The sequence below is a fragment of the Chanodichthys erythropterus genome, chromosome 10 (genome assembly GCF_024489055.1).
Source record: "Chanodichthys erythropterus isolate Z2021 chromosome 10, ASM2448905v1, whole genome shotgun sequence".
Classification (NCBI taxonomy): Eukaryota; Metazoa; Chordata; class Actinopteri; order Cypriniformes; family Xenocyprididae; genus Chanodichthys; species Chanodichthys erythropterus.
Genome location: NC_090230.1, coordinates 58,046,727 through 58,066,859, shown reverse-complemented (window position 1 = coordinate 58,066,859; position 20,133 = coordinate 58,046,727). Strand labels below are relative to the sequence as shown.

Here is a 20,133-nt window from a genome sequence, read left to right as displayed (position 1 = left end):
TAATAAACAGCCAATATTCTAGTAATATGCATGCTAATAAGCAACTAGTTAAAAGACCCTAAAATGAAGTGTTACCAAAATATCTTATGGTATACCTATAGGTCATCCTTATGTTTTTTAACCCTCTGACTGTACAAATTGTGAATAAAAAAGGAATGCAATAATTTACAAATCTTAAAATCTAAACTTATATTTTATTCACAATAGAATATAGATATATCAAATGTTGAAAGTGAGACATTTTGAAATGTCATGCCAAATATTGGCTCATTTTGGATTTCATGAGAGCTACACATTCCAAAAAAGTTGGGACAGGTAGCAGTAAGAGGCTGGAAAAGTTAAATGTACATATAAGGAACAGCTGGATGACCAATTTGCAACTTTTTAGGTCAATTGGCAACATCATTGGGTAAAAAAAGAGCCTCTCAGAGTGGCAGTGTCTCTCAGAAGTCAAGATGGGCAGAGGATCACCAATTCCCCCAATGCTGTGGCGAAAAATAGTGGAGCAATATCAGAAATGAGTTTCTCAGTGAAAAATTGCAAAGAGTTTGAAGTTATCATCATCTACAGTGCATAATATCATCTAAAGATTCAGAGAATCTGAAGAAGCATATTTAAACATGATCCAGAAGCGCAGGCATTTTCTCTGGGCCAAGGCTCATTTAAAATGGACTGTGGCAAAGTGGAAAACTGTTCTGTGGTCAGACGAATCAAAATTTTAAGTTCTTTTTGGAAAACTGGGACGCCATGTCATCCAGACTAAAGAGGACAAGGATAGGCCAAGTTATTATCAGTGCTCAGTTCAGAAGGCCAGATCTCTGATGGTATGGGGTTGCATGAGTGCATGTGGCATGGGCAGCTTACACATCTGGAAAGGCACCATCAATGCTGAAAGGTATATCCAAGTTCTAGGACAACATATGCTCCCATCCAGACGTCGTCTCTTTCAGGGAAGACCTTGCATTTTCCAACATGACAATGCCAGACCACATACTGCATCAATTACAACATCATGGCTGCGTAGAAGAAGGATCCGGGTGCTGAAATGGCCAGCCTGCAGTCCAGATCTTTCACCCATAGAAAACATTTGGCGCATCATAAAGAGAATGATGCGACAAAGAAGACCTAAGACAGTTGAGCAACTAGAAGCCTGTATTAGACAAGAATGGGACAACATTCCTATTCCTAAACTTGAGCAACTTGTCTCCTCAGTTCCCGGACGTTTGCAGACTGTTATAAAAAGAAGATGGGATGCCACACAGTGATAAACATGGCCTTGTCCCAATTTTTTTGAGATGTGAAGATGTGAGATTCTGAAGAAAATATTGAAATTTGAAACTTCCACATCATTGCATTCTGTTTTTATTCACAATTTGTACAGTGTCCCAACTTTTTTGGAATCGGGTTTGTATTTAATTATTTATTTACAATGTCTCATTACGAAGAAAATGAAACAGGACCCAAAATTGAGCCCTGTGGAACCCCATACAAAAATGCATGAGAGTGCATGAGACGATGAATAGTGGCCAGTCCCTACAGAAAAGGTTCAATCCTTTAAATATGAAGCAAATCAATTTAAAGCGCAACCCTGGATCTTAATAAGCTCTAAAGGCTTCAAAAGAATGCCATGATCAAGAGTGTTGAAAGCCGCACTAGATCGAGCAAAATTAGAACAGCACAATTACAAGAGTCGAAAGAAAGCAATAGATCATATAATACTTTGAGCAACGCACTATTTGCAATGCCGTGATCTAAAGTCAGACTGATATTTATCAAAAATACCATTGTCCTGTAAAAATGAAGAAAGCTGGTTAAACACAACCTTCTCCAAAACATTTGATAAAAATGATAATTTAGAGATGGTGTAATTATATTTGGGAGTGCTGGATTAAGATTTGGCTTCACACACACACGCACACACACACACACACACACACACACACACACACACACACACACACACACACACACACACACACACACACACACACACACACACAAAGGTGACATGATTCAAAAAGGTTAAATGGCCCTAAAAATTAGTCACACTTGTACTTCTCATGGTCAAATATTACCATCATAAAAATGAATGGAAATCTGAAAATATTGAGAATTTTTTTGAGGTACAATCTACAAATCAGCCATGATGCAGAAAAAAGCATGCAGCAATGAAGGGATTAATTCAAAATAATTTTAAAATATTAGAAAAAAATATTTTATTTTAATTTATTATTGAACAAAAATGTATTACATTGATTTGACTGAAAAAGAAGAAGTTACATTTGAAGTGTTTGGCCAATTGGACTGGTAGGAACACAGAGGGATTTATGTATCCAATTAAGCCTTATAAAGTTTTTTTTTTATTTATGATTTGTATTTGGTTACCATCACTGTGAGCACTTTTGGTTTTAACCCTCTGGTGCTGCTAAAAAATGTCAGAATTTTTAATTTTATTTAAATGAAATGAGTGCACTATGTTTTATTTTAACAATGTTTTTTATTTAATATTTTTTAGGGGATTTTATGGTACTGAATTATATTTATGGAATAGTTATGATCCATTTAATTACCTGTTAATCACTTTTTGAGCACAGACCTAAAAATGAAATTTCCAACTTAAATTGTCATAAATCTTGAATGCTTTGGAGCACATACACATAAGTTTGGTTTCTTTTTTTAAAGAAAAGACACTTAGCAAATTATTGCTGAAGTAAAAAAAATAAATAAATAAATAAAATAAAAAAGAAAAGAAAAGTGAAACAAAAATATGAAATAAAAACACTATTTTTAAATTTTATATGAAATATATATTTTTTCAAAAGTTTTATTCTAAAACTGTGAGAAAATCAAAAAGCTAAAAGTTGTGTTCCAAATTTGAGCCTTATGTCTAAAAAATTAGCTTTCAGTAAGATTTTGTTTAGGAAATTTGCTTCCCATTCGTTTCCAATGTGGTAATTTTTGACCACAAACAGTACAAGTGTGACAATTTTTTTTTCAGGACCATGATGAAGTGAATATTTGATTAAGTAAATATTTCTAAAAACAAACAAACAAACAAACAAACAAACAAACAAACAAACAAACAAACAAACCCCCATCAAATTTGCAAAACTGGCCAGGAAGAAACCAGAAGGTTAATGTATCATAAGCAGCTTCAGTTGTTTATAGATTTATAATCATTCCTTAGGACTTTAACCTTAGCAGATGACTTGACTTCACTGTTAAATATTAAACAAGTAATAATTTTGGTCAGCTGTGTTTTCTATCAAGAAGACCTTATGGATAACAGAAAGGAAAGACACTGTACAAATAACTTGTTATAAACAATATACACTACTGTTCAAAAGTTTGGGTCAGTGAGATTTTTAAATGTTTTTGAAAGGAAATTTAAGGCTGCATTTATTTATTTATTTGATTAAAATACAGTAAAAACAATAATAATGCGAAATATTATTATAATTTAAAATAACTGTTTTCTATTGCAATATATAATAAAATGTAATTTATTCTGTGATCAAAGCTGAATTTTCAGCATCATTACTCCAATCTTCAGTGTCACATGATCCTTCAGAAATCATTCTAATATAATGAAACATTTCTGATTATTATCAATGTTGAAAACAGTTGTGCTGTTCATATTTGTGTGGAAACCGTAATTTCTTATACACATTTATATGGTATTGTGATTAAATAGGATGGCCTATATGATTGCTTTCCTCTACATTTGCATTGTAGCATTACAGTAGCATTGTTTTGTTTTACAATTAGTGGCCAAACTTTAGGATTAGTTGGACAAAAATAATTATTAATATTATACTAGTTGCAAATGCTGTTTTTAAACGTCAGGTGCACAAAACATCATCGAAACTGACTGAGGTGAATCGCTTTCACGCACCGTGTTTTTTCAGGTGCCACGTAGACGCCTTTTTATGCGCGTATAGCATAGCCTGGCGTATGGCAGGGGTTATACATTAAAGGGGCATATACTTGTGATATCTGTCCCTTATACGAAAGTAAATCTCTTCCTCTAAGTTACCTACACGGCGCGCGCTGAGGCTCATAAAGCCGAATCCTCCATTAAGATGCATTCTAATTTCAGGACGTTTTCGGTCTTATTTGAGACATTTATTGACTAAAAACTGAAATTACATCTTAAATCTCTTGATTCCAATGATTGGTACATGAAATACAAATAGAAATATACTTTAGAAATCTTTATAAAATGATAAAACAACTCCATATTCTGTTAATCACAATCGACTGTGATTGGTCTAATCTGGTCAGCGCTGAGAAAAGTAACAGGAAAAATGTGACAACACTGTGTTTCCTTGAAAAAAATAAAATAACCACAGAATCGAAAACACACCATAAAGAGTTAAAACAGCACAGTTATTGATTTACAAACATTAACCCTCAATTAGAGATAATGTCAGGGCAGCTAACACCCATCTCATTTTCTGACTGCACTGACCGCTTGCAAGGTCTACGAGTACATTTCAGGAGTCACTATTTGCCGCTTTAAGAACATCAAGCATCAAGTCAGCACGAAGTTCCCGCTGATAACTCGTCAAACCGTTTTTAATTCACTCTCATTTAGGACGCTTTTTAAAACCAGGACAACGGTTTATGGTCGTCTATATTTATATCCTTGGATGACAGGAGTCGTTTGCGATTGGTTGAATTAAAAACTAACTCTAAAGCCACGCCCATTAAAGTTCTTCATACTTTAGACTGGCAGTAAAATTACACTAGACAGTTTTGTTGTAGTTGCAGTTATAAAGCTGTAGTTTTGTCCAGTCTGCATTCATCATGAATCCCTTTGGTAGTAAGAAATCAGGAAAAACTTTCCTTTTCACATCTGAGTCTGTAGGAGAAGGACATTCTGGTAAATATGAAACGTTTTCCTTCATGCACTTCATGTTGACATGTGCAGTACTGTTAGTGAACATTAAATTTATTATACTGCTGCATTACTTACATTATTATGTTATATTAATGCAATGCATTGGTTTTAATGCGCTGTTTACATTTACTATTGTGATAAACATCCTGAGTTTCGCTGTACGCTACATGTCTGTACATGCCCCGTTAGTCATAAATAGATACTCGTAATTTTGAGAAATGATAATGATCAATGAACAATTAATGAATAGTTCGCACCGTCAAACAAAATCTTAATAATAATGTATCTGTTGCTGACAGATAAAATGTGTGACCAGATTAGTGATGCTGTTCTGGACGCTTACCTGACACAGGACCCGGACTCCAAAGTGGCCTGTGGTACGATAATCACATTCATGACATTTCAAATCATCATAAACTACATCATATTGACTGGTTTTACAAACATGAATCTAAGAAATTTTAATTGTTTTTTTTTTTTTTTTTACACACATATAGACATCCCCATTCCTTTTTCATGGCATCTTTACATAAAAATATTTTCCAATTTCTGGAACAGAGTGTGTGTCCAAGACTGGTATGATCCTCCTATGTGGTGAAGTGACTTCAAAGGCTGTTGTGGATCTTCAGAAAGTGGTTAGAGACACTATCAAGAATATCGGATATGACGACTCATCTAAGGGTATCTACACGTACAATTACAATTTCAAAACTCAGCATCCATGACTCCAATCTTTAAAATCGACATGAAGCAGAAGTTGCAATTTTTTCCTCTTATTGTAACATATATATGAGTGAAATGGCTTCTGGAACAAGAAAAAAATTAGGGAGGGGCTTGATTTTGTCCATGGGGAATTGATTGGATGGTTGCAGTTTGCTATTGGTGGATCTCATGTGAGTGACAGGTTGCCCCGCCCTCACGCCAGTAAACACATCATCAGAGAAGAGATGTCGCTGCAACAGGGAGGGAGGGGAAGTTATTTTGATTAAGATTATGGGAGTATATGCATTTAAAAATAATATTTCTGTGGAAACTGTGATACATAATTTTTCTTAGGTTTCTTTAGGTTGTGTTCTTGCTTAATAAAAGAATCAATTTCTTTAAAAAAAATCTTGCTGACCTCAAAGTTTAGATTATACTTTATGTATATTCCAATATATCACCATATTTATTTAAGCTTTATTAGGATTGATTAATACGCAGCCCCTAAAAGGACATGGTGATGGAAAAAAAAAAAATGAGATGAGATGTTAAAATGTTTGTGTTCGCTTGCAAAGTACTCAAAAGTTTTGCAAAGTTTCTTGGGGGAATGCAAAACTTTTGAGAGTTTAGGCAAAAGCATTTTTCCTTCCATCTCATATTTTCCATCACCATCTCCCTTTAGGGGCTCCGTAGATTGAGTATTATGACAAATAATATGATTATCATGTGATCTCTCCAGGTTTTGACTATAAGACGTGCAATGTGCTGGTGTCACTGCAGCCTCAGTGTGCTGAGATCAGTGACTGTGTGTTTGAAGGCAGAGACATGGAGGACATCGGCGCTGGTGATCAGGTCAGCATATTCTGTTCAAAAATAGTATTTTGCTTTCATTTTACAAATATGTTTTGTAAATGTATAAACATGATAAAAGCATTGTGTGACTCTAGGCAGGGAAATCAATAGCATAATTAATGTTGTATGATTTCTCACCAGGGTTTAATGTTTGGCTATGCCACTGATGAAACAGAGGAGTGTTTGCCACTCACCATCCTACTAGCTCACAAACTCAACGCCAAAATGAAGGAACTTTCAAAGACCGGAGTTTGTCCATGGATTCTTCCAGATTCAAAAACACAGGTGAAAGGTCTCTTTGAAATGATAGGGGTTTAAGGGAGTAAACCACTAATCACCCGCACATTGTTATCTCTGTAAACTAATAGTTGAAACGCAGCACATAATGTTGATGTTTTTAATTATTAACAAGTGCAGGTGACTGTGGAGTATCGTGACAATATGGGTGCCATGGAGCCTGTTCGTGTTCATACCTTGGTCATCTCAGTTCAGCACAGTCCTGACATCACGCTGGAAGATATTCGTCACAATCTGATGGAGAAAGTTGTAAAGACGGTCATCCCTGCTAAATATTTGGATGACAAGACAATTTATCACCTGCTGCCTAGTGGGAAGTTCCTTTTAGGTGGTCCACAAGTAAGCAAACACAGAAACTGGTTTTTAGTGATGTTTGCTAATGCAAGCATCAGTAATAAGACCTGTGCACATTAAGGATGATAACCCTAACAATAATTAAGTTTCAATAAGTGTTCTAATTCTATGAGAACAGCAACAAAGACAAAATAGAGAAATTATATCGTTGGAATCACCGTAAACCGTAAAAAAAACGTTAGTTCACCCAAAAATGTAATTTGTGTCATTAATTACTCACCCTCATGTCATTCCACACCCGTAAGACCTTCATTTATCTTCAGAACACAAATTAAGATATTTAAAGGTGCCCTAGAACCAGTTTTTACAAGATGTAATATAAGTCTAAGGTGTCCCCTGAATGTGTCTGTGAAGTTTCAGCTCGAAATACCCCATAAATAATTTTTTTTTAACTGCCTATTTTGGGGCATCATTAACTATGCATCGATTTAGGCTGCGGCCCCTTTAAATCATGCGCTCCCTGCCCCCGAGCTCTCAACTATAATACAGTGCATTTACAAAGTTCACACAGCTAATACAACCCTCAAATGGATCTTTACAAGATGTTCGTCATGCATACTGCATGTATGTGTCGGATCATGTGAGTATAGTATTTATTTGGATGTTTACATTGATTCTGAATGAGTTTGAGGCTGTGCTTCGTGGCTAACGGGCTAATGCTACACTGTTGGAGAGATTTATAAAGAATGAAGTTGTGTTTATGCATTATACAGACTGCAAGTGTTTAAAAATGAAAATAGTGACGGCTCTTGTCTCTGTGAATACAGTAAGAAACGATGGTAACTTTAACCACATTTAACAGTACATTAGCAACATGCTAACAAAACATTTAGAAAGACAATTTACAAATATCACTAAAAATATCATGTAATCATGGATCATGTCAGTTATTATTGCTCCATCTGCTATTTTTCGCTATTGTTCTTGCTTGCTTACCTAGTCTGATGATTCAGCTGTGCACAGATCCAAACGTTAATACTGGCTGCCCTTGTGTAATGCCTTGAACATGGGCTGGCATATACAAATATTGGGGTCATACATATTAATGATCCCGACTGTTACGTAACAGTCGGTGTTATGTTGAGATTCGCCTGTTCTTCTGAGGTCTTTTAAACAAATGAGATTTATATAAGAAGGAGGAAACAATGGTGTTTGAGACTCACTGTATGTCATTTCCATGTACTGAACTCTTGTTATTCAGCTATGCCGAGGTAAATTAAATGTTTGATTCTAGGGCACCTTTAAGAAATGTCATTTCACATTTTGACGTCCAGAAAGGTAAAAACATGGTTAAAATAGTCAACGTGAGGTTCAACCTTAATGTTATGGAGCGACGAGAACACTTTTTGTGCACAAAAACAAAACAAAAGTAACAACTTTATTCAACAATTTGAATAGTTGTCATACGTATGGAACTCAGTGCAGGGGTAGATTGTAACAAAGGCACACAATGTATTTGACATCAACTCATAAGGGCTGTAATATTCTTACAGAGGTTTGAATTTGTGCCTTTTGTAGTAAACAAATGTAGATACTCTGTATACAAGTTTGAGCACTCTAGCAAAAAGTGTTACAACCACACCTGATCTCCCCCTAATTATAAATATATTTAAATACGTGACATACTCTACAATTTTAGATAGAAATGAGATTAAAGTATGTTTTTGTTTACTATAAAAGCTTGTCAGTACATTCAACAGCATCTTTAACCTTTTTTCAATGACAGGATAAGTAATTATAAAATGACATGTCCAAGTAAAATGTATAAAATGACAAGTCCAGCTTAGGTCAGTCAAAAGAGCACTCTAAAGTTCAGATTTTTAGTGCATTTAATATCAATTTAAACACATTTTTATTTATTTGCAATTAACAAGCATTAAGTGTCTGAAAACATTGTATTCAGTTTACACTTAAAGAGTTAGTTCACCCAAAAATGAAAATAATGTCATTAATTACTCACCCTCATGTTATTCTACAGCCGTTCATCTTCGAAACACAAATTAAGATATTTTTTGATGAAATCCGATGGCTCAGTGAGGCCTCTATTAAATTTAATTTACACTTTCAGTGCCCAGAAAGGTACTAAAAACATATTTAAAACAGTTCATGTGTAGTTCAACATTAATATTATAAAGCGATGAGAATACTTTTTGTGTGCCAAAATAACGACTTTTCAACAATATCAAGTGATGGCCGATTTCAAAACACTGCTTTGATGCTTTACGAATCTTTTTTTTTTCAAATCAATGGTTCGGAGTGCCAAAGTCACATGATTTCAGAAGTTTGGCAGTTTGACACACGATCCGAACCACTCATTCGAAACAATAGAGGCTGGCTATTGCTGGCAATTGAGGCCTCACTGAGCCATTGGATTTCATCAAAAATATCTTAATTTGTGTTCCGAAGATGAACGATGGTATAAATGACATTATTTTCATTTTTGGGTGACCTAACCCTTTAAGTATCTTATCTCTGTAGTAAGTACTATTTTAAATGTATGCTAAAGTGTACTTCTTTTTCACAAGGGGTATCAGTGGTGTGAATGCTGCTGTTTTTTTAGGGAGATGCTGGTCTCACTGGCAGAAAGATCATTGTGGACACCTATGGTGGATGGGGTGGCCATGGCGGTGGAGCCTTCTCTGGTAAAGATTACTCCAAAGTAGATCGATCGGGTGCTTATGCTGCCCGGTGGGTGGCCAAGTCACTCGTCAAAGCCAAACTGTGTCGGAGAGTTCTGGTTCAGGTAAGACCTCTATCTGGTATCAGTTTAGTAGTATTATGGATGTGTATATAAGTATTATATAAATAAAACCATAAAAAGACATCAAGCTGCAGTAACATTTTAAAAGTAGTCTTAGTTAGCGCAGTAAAAGGGTGGTCACATTAGCAAAAAAAGGCCACTGTATGAAGCACAGCTCACACAGAAGTCACTAACAAACCATCCAGCAGTTGGTCAGTGCGGTGAATTCACATGAAAAAACCTGATACAGATGCAAAATTTGCATAGCTTAATGTACTGCCCTTATGAAAAATTATGGATTTTTTGACTGAAATGAAATTTTGCAAAGCAACAGTAAATGTGGCCGCACCATAATACAGTGGGACCAGTGGCTCTATGCAAGACTGTATTGTTAATATTGTATTTTTGTTATAGATCTCGTATGCTATTGGTATTAGTCACCCTTTGTCGGTGTCTGTCTTTCATTACGGCACATCAACGAGAGATGAGGATGAGCTTTTAGAGATCGTTAAGAAAAACTTTGACCTGAGGCCAGGGGTCATTGTCAAGTAAGTATACACATATTGTGTAGTATACTGTAGAGCAGAACATTGTATTGCCTGAAAAATATCTTTTTATATTATACCTATGGTTGGAAATGTAGGTGGAAATGCAGGCTACATTAAACAAGCACGTAACCATGCAGTCTGCATTCACAAACATTTGTGAAAAAATGGGTCATTCTGAAAAGCTTAGTGAATTCAAGCATGGTATTATTTTATCCCTGCTAGATATTCCATGGTCAGTTGTAAGTGGTATTATTGGAAAGTGGAAGTGTTTATTGTTTAGGAACAGCAATAACTCAGCCATGAAGCGGAAGACCATGTTAAGTCACAGAACGGGGTCACTGAGTGCTGAGGTGCATGGTGCGTAAAAGTTGCCAATTCTCTGCTGATTCCATAGCTGAAGAGTTCCAGACTTCCACTGGCATTAATTTCAGCACAAACACTGTGTAGCAGGAATTTTATGGAATAGGTTTCCATGGCTGAGCAGCTGCATGCATGCACGCCGGATGGAGAAGTGTAAAGCGTGCCACCACTGGACTGTGGAGCAGTGGAAACGTGTTCTGTAGAATGACAAATCACGCTTGACTGTTTGGCAGTCTGATGGGTGAGTCTATGTTTGGGCTCATTACTTGCCTGACTGCTTTATGCCAGCTGTAAAGTTTGGTGAAGGAATGACTATTTTTCAGAGGTTGGGCTAGGCCCCTTACTTCCAGTGAAGGAAAATCTTACTTCCAAGACAATGCTATGGTTCCAACTTTGTGGGAACAGTTTGGGGAAGGCTCTTTTCTATTCCACCATGACTGTACCCCAGTGCACAAAGCAAGATCCATAAAGACATTGTTGGATGAGTTTGAACTTGACTGGCCTGACCGCAATCCTATTGAACTCCTTTGGGATGAACTGGAGATTGTGAGCCAGTTCTTCTCGTCCAACATCAGTGCCTGGCCTCACAAATGCTCTACTGGATGAATGGGGAAGAGTGGAAGCTGTTAAAGCTGCAACTTCATATTAATATGTATTCAGAATGTCATTACAGTCAATGTTAGTTTAAAGGTGCCCTAGAATTAAAAATTGAATTTACCTCGGCATATTTAAATAACAAGAGTTCAGTACATGGAAATGACATACAGTGAGTCTCAAACTCCATTGTTTCCTCCTTCTTATATAAATCTCATTTGTTTAAAAGACCTCCGAAGAACAGGCGAATCTCAACATAACACCCACTGTTACGTAATATTTGCATATGCCAGCCCATGTTCCCAACATAATGAAAGGCATTAGACAAGGGCAGCCAGTAACGTCTGGATCTGTGCACAGATGAATCAACAGACTAGGTAAGCAATAACAACAGCGAAAAATGGTAGATGGAGCAATAATAACTGACATGATCCATGATTACATGATATTTTTAGTGATATTTGTAAATTGTCTTTCTAAATGTTTTGTTAGCATGTTGCTAATGTACTGTTAAATGTGGTTAAAGTTACCATCGTTTATTACTGTATTCACGGAGACAAGACTGACCTTATTTTCATTTTTTAAACACTTGCAGTCTGTATAATTCATAAAAACAACTTCATTCTTTATAAATCTCTCCAACAGTGTAGCATTAGCCGTTAGCCACGGATCACAGCCTCAAATTCATTCAGAATCAAATGTAAACATCCAAATAAATACAATACTCACATGATCCGATTTATGCATGCAGCATGCATGACGAACACTTTGTAAAGATCCATTTTGAGGGTTATATTAGCTGTGTGAACTTTGTTTTTGCAGTGATAGAGTCGAGAGCTCGGGAGGGAGCGGAGAGCGCGAGCAATTAAAGGAGCCGCAGCTTGAATCTGCGCATTTCTAATTATGCCCCAAAATAGGCAGTTAAAAAAATTTATAAAAAAAAAAACTATGGGGTATTTTGAGCTGAAACTTCACAGACACATTCAGGGGACACCTTAGACTTATATTACATCTTGTAAAAAATGTTCGATGGCACCTTTAATGGTGAGGTATGCCAATACTTTTGTCCATATATTGTGGATCTATGGGTACAGTATGCATCAAATGACTAAACAAGCATCATTGTTTTCAAGTACCTCAGTTTTCACAGTCCACACTATAATGCAAAAACAGCATTTCCAAATGTATCCACTTTGGATAATGTTTTCAAAAAGCAGTTTTCACCGGTCAAAGACACTGTCTCAGTGTGAACAGAAGGCCAAAATGTAGCGAAAAACATGTTTTCAAATGTATCCGGATTAGTGTAGACGTAGCCTCAGATTTATGGGAAAATGTGAATTCAGCAATAATTTCATTTTACAGGGAGCTTGATCTGAAGAAACCGATCTACCAGAAAACAGCCTGCTATGGACACTTTGGACGAGAGGAATTTCCTTGGGAAAAGCCGAAGAAACTCATCTTCTGATATTCTATGACATAAAGAATTACAATTATTTCTACATTCCTTTCAGTTTTTAAAGATTACTAAAGTATTTGTGCTAATGCACCTTTCAAATGCTTTACTGTGATCAATACTTTATAAATGGTTTAATTTATACATGTTTTCATATTCTAGTAAATTAGAATGGAGCATGTTTAATATGAACTAATAGAATTCAGTTAGTTAATGAATTATGTGGAAAAAGTTTTTTTTTTTTTTTTTTTTAAATATTCTTACATCTTGTGGATCATATAATAACTGTGATGACTGTGAAGGGGTAAAACCCCTTTCAATGGTACCTTATTAGAGTTATTACATAATTGTCCTTTTTATTACACAATTGTCAATTAATAACACTTCCTTCATGTTTACCAGCACCAGTGTCTACTCATTTTAAAGAGCATTCAAAATATATTACCACTTATTTATTAGGTTTTACTCAAAATGTATTGTATATCTGTCCTGTACCCAAAAAAGAACTGCAATTATGTTGAAATCCTTTTTTTTCTTTTTCTTTTTTTTTTTTTTTTTACAATTTATTCAACACTTAGCCAAACAAATATTATTTACAATATTACAATTCATTGCATTTAATTCAACATAATCACATCAGCTTTGAACCAACATATAAGTTATTATAGTTATGTTATTATGGCAGCTGTGAGGTATTCCAGTGAAAATGAAGAATGAATGATTGTTTCCTTGTCCAATATCAGAGACGTGCCTTGGTCTATCGCATATGAAAGTCACTGAAGAAAAGTTTCAGCAGGAGTAAATCAGGATCATGTCTTTTCCCTGGGTGAATCACAGTACGGCACATTTTCCAACAGGAGACTTTTGCGGGGCCGCAACACTACAAAATAAAAGCAACGATTTTTAGCCCAAAGAAATGATGATTTGAATGTCAAAGTTAGGATGCATCTTACAAAACTGAAGATGTTTAGTCATATTTCAACCTCAAATTAAAATGTCATTCTTATTACTCCAATGTAAAAAAGATTTATAATATAAAATCAACTTATGCATTTCTAAAATACGTATACAATTTAAATGATAAAGTATACATGGGTAGTATTTGTTGTACTGTCTGAATCTATGTGGATTTAAAATCACTTCTTTAATACAGTAATGACTCAATAATCAGAAAAAACTATTTTGGGAGGATTATTATGCTTAAATTTCATAGAAATACCATCATGCAAAAAATACTAATTGGATAAAAACATACACAACTTTGTCTATATGTTTGTGTGAAATGTGACCTGAACATGTTTTTGAGATTCACCCATTATGTCACACAAATCACTTACAGATTTTATTTTCCTCCACATGCTCAACCTGTATCACACTTTCACGAAGGATGGTCTCAACTGATCGGGCCATTTTAAGCATCTGAAAAGAAAAAGCATATTAAATTGAAAGCTTTTTGATTCTTGCCTCAATCTCTAAGCCTCAGAGTCAGAAGTGACAGTTTCATATCTTTAATAACAATTAAATAAATGTAGTTTAGTTGTACTATATATAATATTTATTACTAAAAAAAGTTTAGTTCTAAAATATCTAATTCAAACTATATAGACATGTTTAAAAAAAAAAATAATAATAATAAAAATGACACAAAAAACCCTAAAACTTTAAAATGAAAATAGAAAAATAAGTAACAATAAGGTTTAATTTGTTAACATTAATCTCAGCATTTACTATTACGTTTTTAAGATCAAATGTTGCATCTGTTAATATTTGTTAATGCTGTGTAAAATATTTTACTCATTGTTACCAAAACAACATTTAATTTAAAATGTTAACAAAAACAATAATAGTACATCAATGGTAGTACAATAACACTGGCTTTCAAGTGACTTGCCTCTTTAATATTTTCTTCTGATGTTTCATTCTTGTTCTTTTTGAATTCTTCATTGATTTTTAACCTGGCAGCTTCATGTCCAGAGGGAAAAAACGTGTATCAGACAGTAACCCATTTTAATAATATATACTAAAAAGACAATTTCTAAATTATTATAATTCTTTTTCAATTACAATTAAACAAAAAGCAACAAATTAAAACAAACGCAAATTAAAATGCATATACATGAATATAAAACGTCAGTGGTGTACAATACACGGAAGGTATGTAGAGAATGTTTTTGGTAGCATATATCAGTTGTTAATATTGGTAAATGTGTTCAGTAAGCACTGAGTGAGACCTGTCAGAGCTCTGCCATCATCTTTAAAAACATCTCTTCTTGTCTTGTGCAGATCTTTGAACACCCGCAGCACCTTTAGAATAAGCATATAAAGAAGTTGCAAAGATAAAAAATGGATAAAATATAAAAGTATGCCTCTTATAAAGCCATCTACTTAACCGGTTTAATAACAGCAACTGCATTTACTGAGTTTGTTAATAAACACAGCAAATACACAGTGTGTTAAATAAAAATAACTGTAATAATCTAAGAAAATATCAATATTGTAAATGTTTGTTGTTTCTCACCTTCAAGCGTGTCCCCATCATGCAAGAGTCTTGTTCTTTTGAACATGTTTGTTCTATTACGGCGCACAGCGCCACCTGCTGTACTGGAGAACGCGCTGACTCTGCAAACACTGCACTTAGAAGTTTATACGCCCTGATTCATTTTATTTTTTTAGTAATAAAGATCAGAATTAAACTGAAAGAGTCAGATGGTTAGATGGTTTGTGTTTTCGATTAACGTATATATATATATATATATATATATATATATATATATATATATATTTTTTTTATATAAATTATAGAAAATACTTATTCGATCACTTTTCTCACAATATTGCTAAAAGGGTTGACGTTAATATGCAAGCTCCATGTGGTCATCTCCAGATATTTGTATTTGTTAATTTATTTATTGGTAATATTGATAATTTAACCGTTTCTGCCTATTTTAATATTTATATTTAGCTTTTTAACTATTCTATAACATTGTTCTTCTAAGGACTTCCATAGTACTTGTATCTATATTCATTTTTTTGTATATTTTAATATAGATTTCTAAACATACTTTTACAATATCGTGATGCCTACATTCTTACAACCCATTTTATAGTGCCTTAAAGTCATAAAGATTTGCAACATAAACCAGAACATAAACTTCGGCATCAGTCAAAATTAATATTTATTATAAGTTTTAAAACAAGCTGACATGTCCAGGTTTTCCATGAGTGTAAGCAGTTCAACCACAGAATTTTTTTTTATTAAGAAATGTATTGAATTCTACAGGACAGAACAACAAAATAGTGCAAGACAGTCAAACACCAACGAACAAGAACTATCAAATAAGCACACAAACAGACACTAGAAATATTGAGACGAATCTTCCGCACGTGTCTTGATCTGAAATGCAAGAACAAAGAAGGAAATGTTACAGCAACAGGAAGACTTTCCTCAGAATCACGAACATGTTTTAGCTCGACCCTCATATGAGAGTAAATAATCTTTCCCCTGTGTTCAGGGTCAGATGGGTAGTGTTGTTTAATCATTGGGTCCGTTCAAATATAAAGGTTAATCTAAACAAAAATCAGTGGGCTAAACGTAATATTAAAATGTTCTCTACCTTTTACTCGTTGGTCTCACTGCCTGTCCAGCTCTCATCGATCACAGCACATGGACTGAGAGAATCTTCTTCTGTATTAGTTTCAGCCAGAGCCTCAGTAGCGCATTACTGCCGCCCTCGGTGACACTGGGTTATTTAGTGAGGGGTGCTTTCGAAACTTTATTGCTTCATTCATGAAGCTTCGAAACATTTTTGAATCTTTTGTTGCGAATCTATTTCAAAAGGTAGGTGGTTTTTATTTATTTATTTATTTATTTTTTAAAGGTAGGTGTTTTTCTGAACACACCTGAACGCGCCAAATCAGCAAACGGGGCGTTACTTCAAATCGTTTCAGTTTATTTGTTTGCTTGTTTATTTGATATTTTATACCTAAGTGTACCCTTATTCTGAATTTTAGAATACTACCTAGGGTTGCAATTTTCAAAGCTGGAAACTTTCCATGGGAATCAACGGGAATATATGGGAATTAACGGGAATTCATGGGAATAAACAGGGAGTTTACAAAATTGCAGGTTAGCCTATAACAAGGTACTTAAATGTAGATGAAAAAAACATCTTGCAGCATAATTTTGGTTAAAACAACCATATTTAATGCAATTTTAGTTGATTTTTTACCCTGCACATTCCTCAATCACATTCACACAGCACACTACTTACTGCAGGGCTATTGAGGCCAAAAACCCTTGCGTGCACTGTGCATTCCCCCAGTCCATAACATGCACATTTGATCAAAAATACAGAAAAAAACATAACTGCAGTTTAAAATAATAGTTTTCTATTTTGATATACATAAAATATAATTTATTTATTTGATGCAAATCTGTATTTTCAGCATCATTATTTCAGGCTTCAGTGTCACATGATCCTTCAGAAATCATTGTAATATGCTGATTTGATACTCAATTATCATTGTTGGAAACAGTTGTGCTGCCTAATATTTTTTTTATAACCTGTGACCTGTTTTTTCAGGATTCTTTGATGAATAAAAAGTTTCCTTTGTAACAATGTACGTTCAAAATTTTGGGGTCAGTAATTATTTTTCTTTGAAAATGAATACTTTTATTTTTTATGTGTGAAATTGATAAAAAGATGTATTAAAGTGATATTGTTAGAAAAGATTTCTATTTTGAATAAATTTTGTTTATTTTAACTTTTTATTAATCAGTGAATCCTGAAAATAGTATTACAGGTTCCAAAAAAATATTAAGCAGCACAACTGTTTCCAACAATGATAATAATTGAGTATCAATTCAGCATATTATGATTTCTGAAGGATCATGTGACACTGAAATAAATAACACATAACACATATTTAACTGCTGCTATGAAAATATATTTATTTTACTACATTAGAATTATTTAAATGCAAAAAATAAATAACTGTTATTTCAACAAAATTTTTATATTTGTTTTTATATGACACATTTTATATAAATATTATAAATTTATATAAATTCCCCAAAATTTCCAATTAAGTCCTATAAATTCCCATAAATTCCTGTTAAGTTTCCAAATTGGAATATTTCCAAAATTCCCCAGGTTAAGTTCCTGTGGAAAGTTTGCAACCCTAATATTACCTTTGCAACCCTAATATTACCCCAGAACTTATTTATAAATACCCCCAGTATTTATTTTTAGTTGTTTTTTCTCTTTCTCTTATTATTGTTTTTGCATGTATAATTGTAATTTGTTCAAAATTTTCATTATAATGTTATAATAATAAAAAAATAAATATTCCAAAATTATGATTTGGTTAACCAACGAGTTAACTGATCGTGGGTCAGTTTTATAATGTAGGCGAGGAACATTTTTAATAAATTTAATGAATTTGTGTGTAAATTCAAAAGAAGAATGATACTTTGCTTATTGGCATAGTTTGCCATGTTCTGCCTAATAACACACACAGCAAGCACTGCAGATTAAAATAAAACAACAAAAATCTGACAGAAACTTTGTATTTATTGGTATTTATTTATTTGTATATTACTTTTAATAGTTTACACTTTTCACGTTAAAAAAAAAAAAAAACTTGCAATTTGTTTGGTACATGTAAATTATGCATATCTGGGCTGTGTTTTTGTCGTTTTGACCAACAGGTGCCGCAGCCTGTGTTGTTTCGAGCGATTAGAAACAGTGAATTGCTTCGCGAAGCAATTGGTTCATTTACGTTAAATAAAAAAAAAAAAACGTCGTTTCTCCTGGGATACACAAACAATCGTATAAAACCTTGGATTCAAACCAGTGAAGAAAAGAGAAATGTGTGCGTATCAAGAATTAATTTTTGAAGACTTTTAAGAGAAGAAACGATAACTTTTATTTTGAAAAGAGGTGACGCTTTCCGGAAGTGCACGTCTCTATTACGAGTCAGCTGACAAGTGTAGTTCCGCTTCTGCGCGTTGGCTGTCAGCTGACAGATGTTTGCTGCCTCGGTGAAATAAAAACACCTGCGCGATCAGAGATCAGCAGCAGCGCGATGAGTGCTGGTACCCCCCGATCACTGGCCTCGTCCGGGCAGAAGTCCATTCAGGATATCTGCCATCCTCTGTCCGCCGAGGAGTCCGCGCTGAGCCGCAGCCCAGATGTGCTCAACCCCAGCGGTGCTGGAGAGAAGGTGAGATCAGCGCTGTGTCGAAATACATCAGCTGTCTTGGGGCAACATTGGTACGTGCAGCATTTTGGGCAATGTGAGCCTAGAGCTGCTGTCTAACGTTAGGTAGGCAGCATTAGGTTTTGAGAGACGCTGCTCCAAAAATACATCAACACTAACGATGTCCATTTAAACTGTCATTTAAGCGTGTCATAATGTGTCTGAAAATAAAGTAGAGTTTATCCAGCCACAAAGAGTAAACGGTGATATTTCAGCAATTTGCACCATGTAAATACCACGTTTTACTTCAGTGGTTCCATGGTAATATCATACTTTCAGTGTAAAAAATGATTCTTCGAGTTGTAAATAAAACGATTATTACTGGAGTACTTTTTACCAGAAAATACTATTTCAGTTTGTTTTTCACGTTTAATTAAGTGTCTTACTTGTCATTTCTTTGTAATTGTTGTTGAAATTACTAACAATTTCTGAATGAAGATTATTTCAAAGTAAAAAAAAAAAAAAATCAGTGTTTTTGAACATGCATTATGGTATTAATGTGTTTTGTATTATAGTGCTACTGTGGTATTTGGACATGCAACCATAACATGATTTATTTTATTTTTTTTATTGAATATGTTGATTATTCAGTATGGTACTGTGGATTGGTAATGATATACCATAATTGATATATACCATCACAATGTATACAAATCATAATTTAAAAACAACAACAATAATCTGCTTCCTGGGAGAAACCGAAGCATATATTTTTCTGCTTTAAGGTGTTTTGTTTAAGAAGCCGAGAGGTTTGATTAATAAGTATAATGAAATGAAATTAAACTGATCTCCCAGTTTACAGTTGTTGTTTATAATGATGTGTGTTGCATGAAAATATAATATGCAGCAAAGGTTTCAGAATATAAAATATTTATTTTTGACCTGAAAACTGCGATCACTAAATTTTGAGTTACAGTGAAAGAAGGAATAAAGAATTTGTATATGAATATACATAACATATGAAAATTTGCTATTAATAAATTATAATAGTAGTATTATAATGTGTGCAGTGGAAACTATAATCAGTCCGAGCTCTAGATGTGTATCATGTCTGTGTTCCTGTACAATA

The 20,133-nt window shown here is 34.2% G+C and overlaps 3 protein-coding genes across 3 annotated transcripts in view; 2 read left to right on the top strand and 1 right to left on the bottom strand.

Annotated features, from left to right (window-relative positions):
* The first annotated feature begins 4,755 nt into the window (after positions 1-4,755).
* On the top strand, positions 4,756-13,019 carry mat2al (methionine adenosyltransferase II, alpha-like). Its single transcript, XM_067395713.1, has 9 exons — positions 4,756-4,885; positions 5,203-5,280; positions 5,462-5,584; positions 6,345-6,457; positions 6,599-6,742; positions 6,875-7,093; positions 9,669-9,851; positions 10,263-10,396; positions 12,713-13,019. The coding sequence occupies exons 1-9, from the start codon at positions 4,810-4,812 to the stop codon at positions 12,813-12,815; spliced, it is 1,173 nt and encodes a 390-aa protein (XP_067251814.1). The 5' UTR covers positions 4,756-4,809; the 3' UTR covers positions 12,816-13,019.
* A 384-nt stretch (positions 13,020-13,403) lies between these two features.
* Positions 13,404-15,365, bottom strand: lyrm7 (LYR motif containing 7). The gene is made up of 5 exons (XM_067395712.1): positions 15,322-15,365; positions 15,035-15,107; positions 14,695-14,765; positions 14,141-14,222; positions 13,404-13,683 (listed from the first exon to the last, which is right to left on the bottom strand). Exons 1-5 carry the CDS (start codon positions 15,340-15,342, stop codon positions 13,613-13,615), a joined length of 318 nt encoding a protein of 105 aa, XP_067251813.1. The 5' UTR covers positions 15,343-15,365; the 3' UTR covers positions 13,404-13,612.
* Positions 15,366-18,793: 3,428 nt separating this feature from the next.
* snx30 (sorting nexin family member 30) overlaps positions 18,794-20,133 on the top strand; it is a 33,788-nt gene continuing 32,448 nt past the window's right edge. Inside the window, exon 1 of the mRNA XM_067398350.1 lies at positions 18,794-19,028. Coding sequence (XP_067254451.1) covers positions 18,891-19,028 — 138 coding nt within the window. The 5' untranslated portion in view covers positions 18,794-18,890. The remainder of the gene's footprint in view (positions 19,029-20,133) is intronic.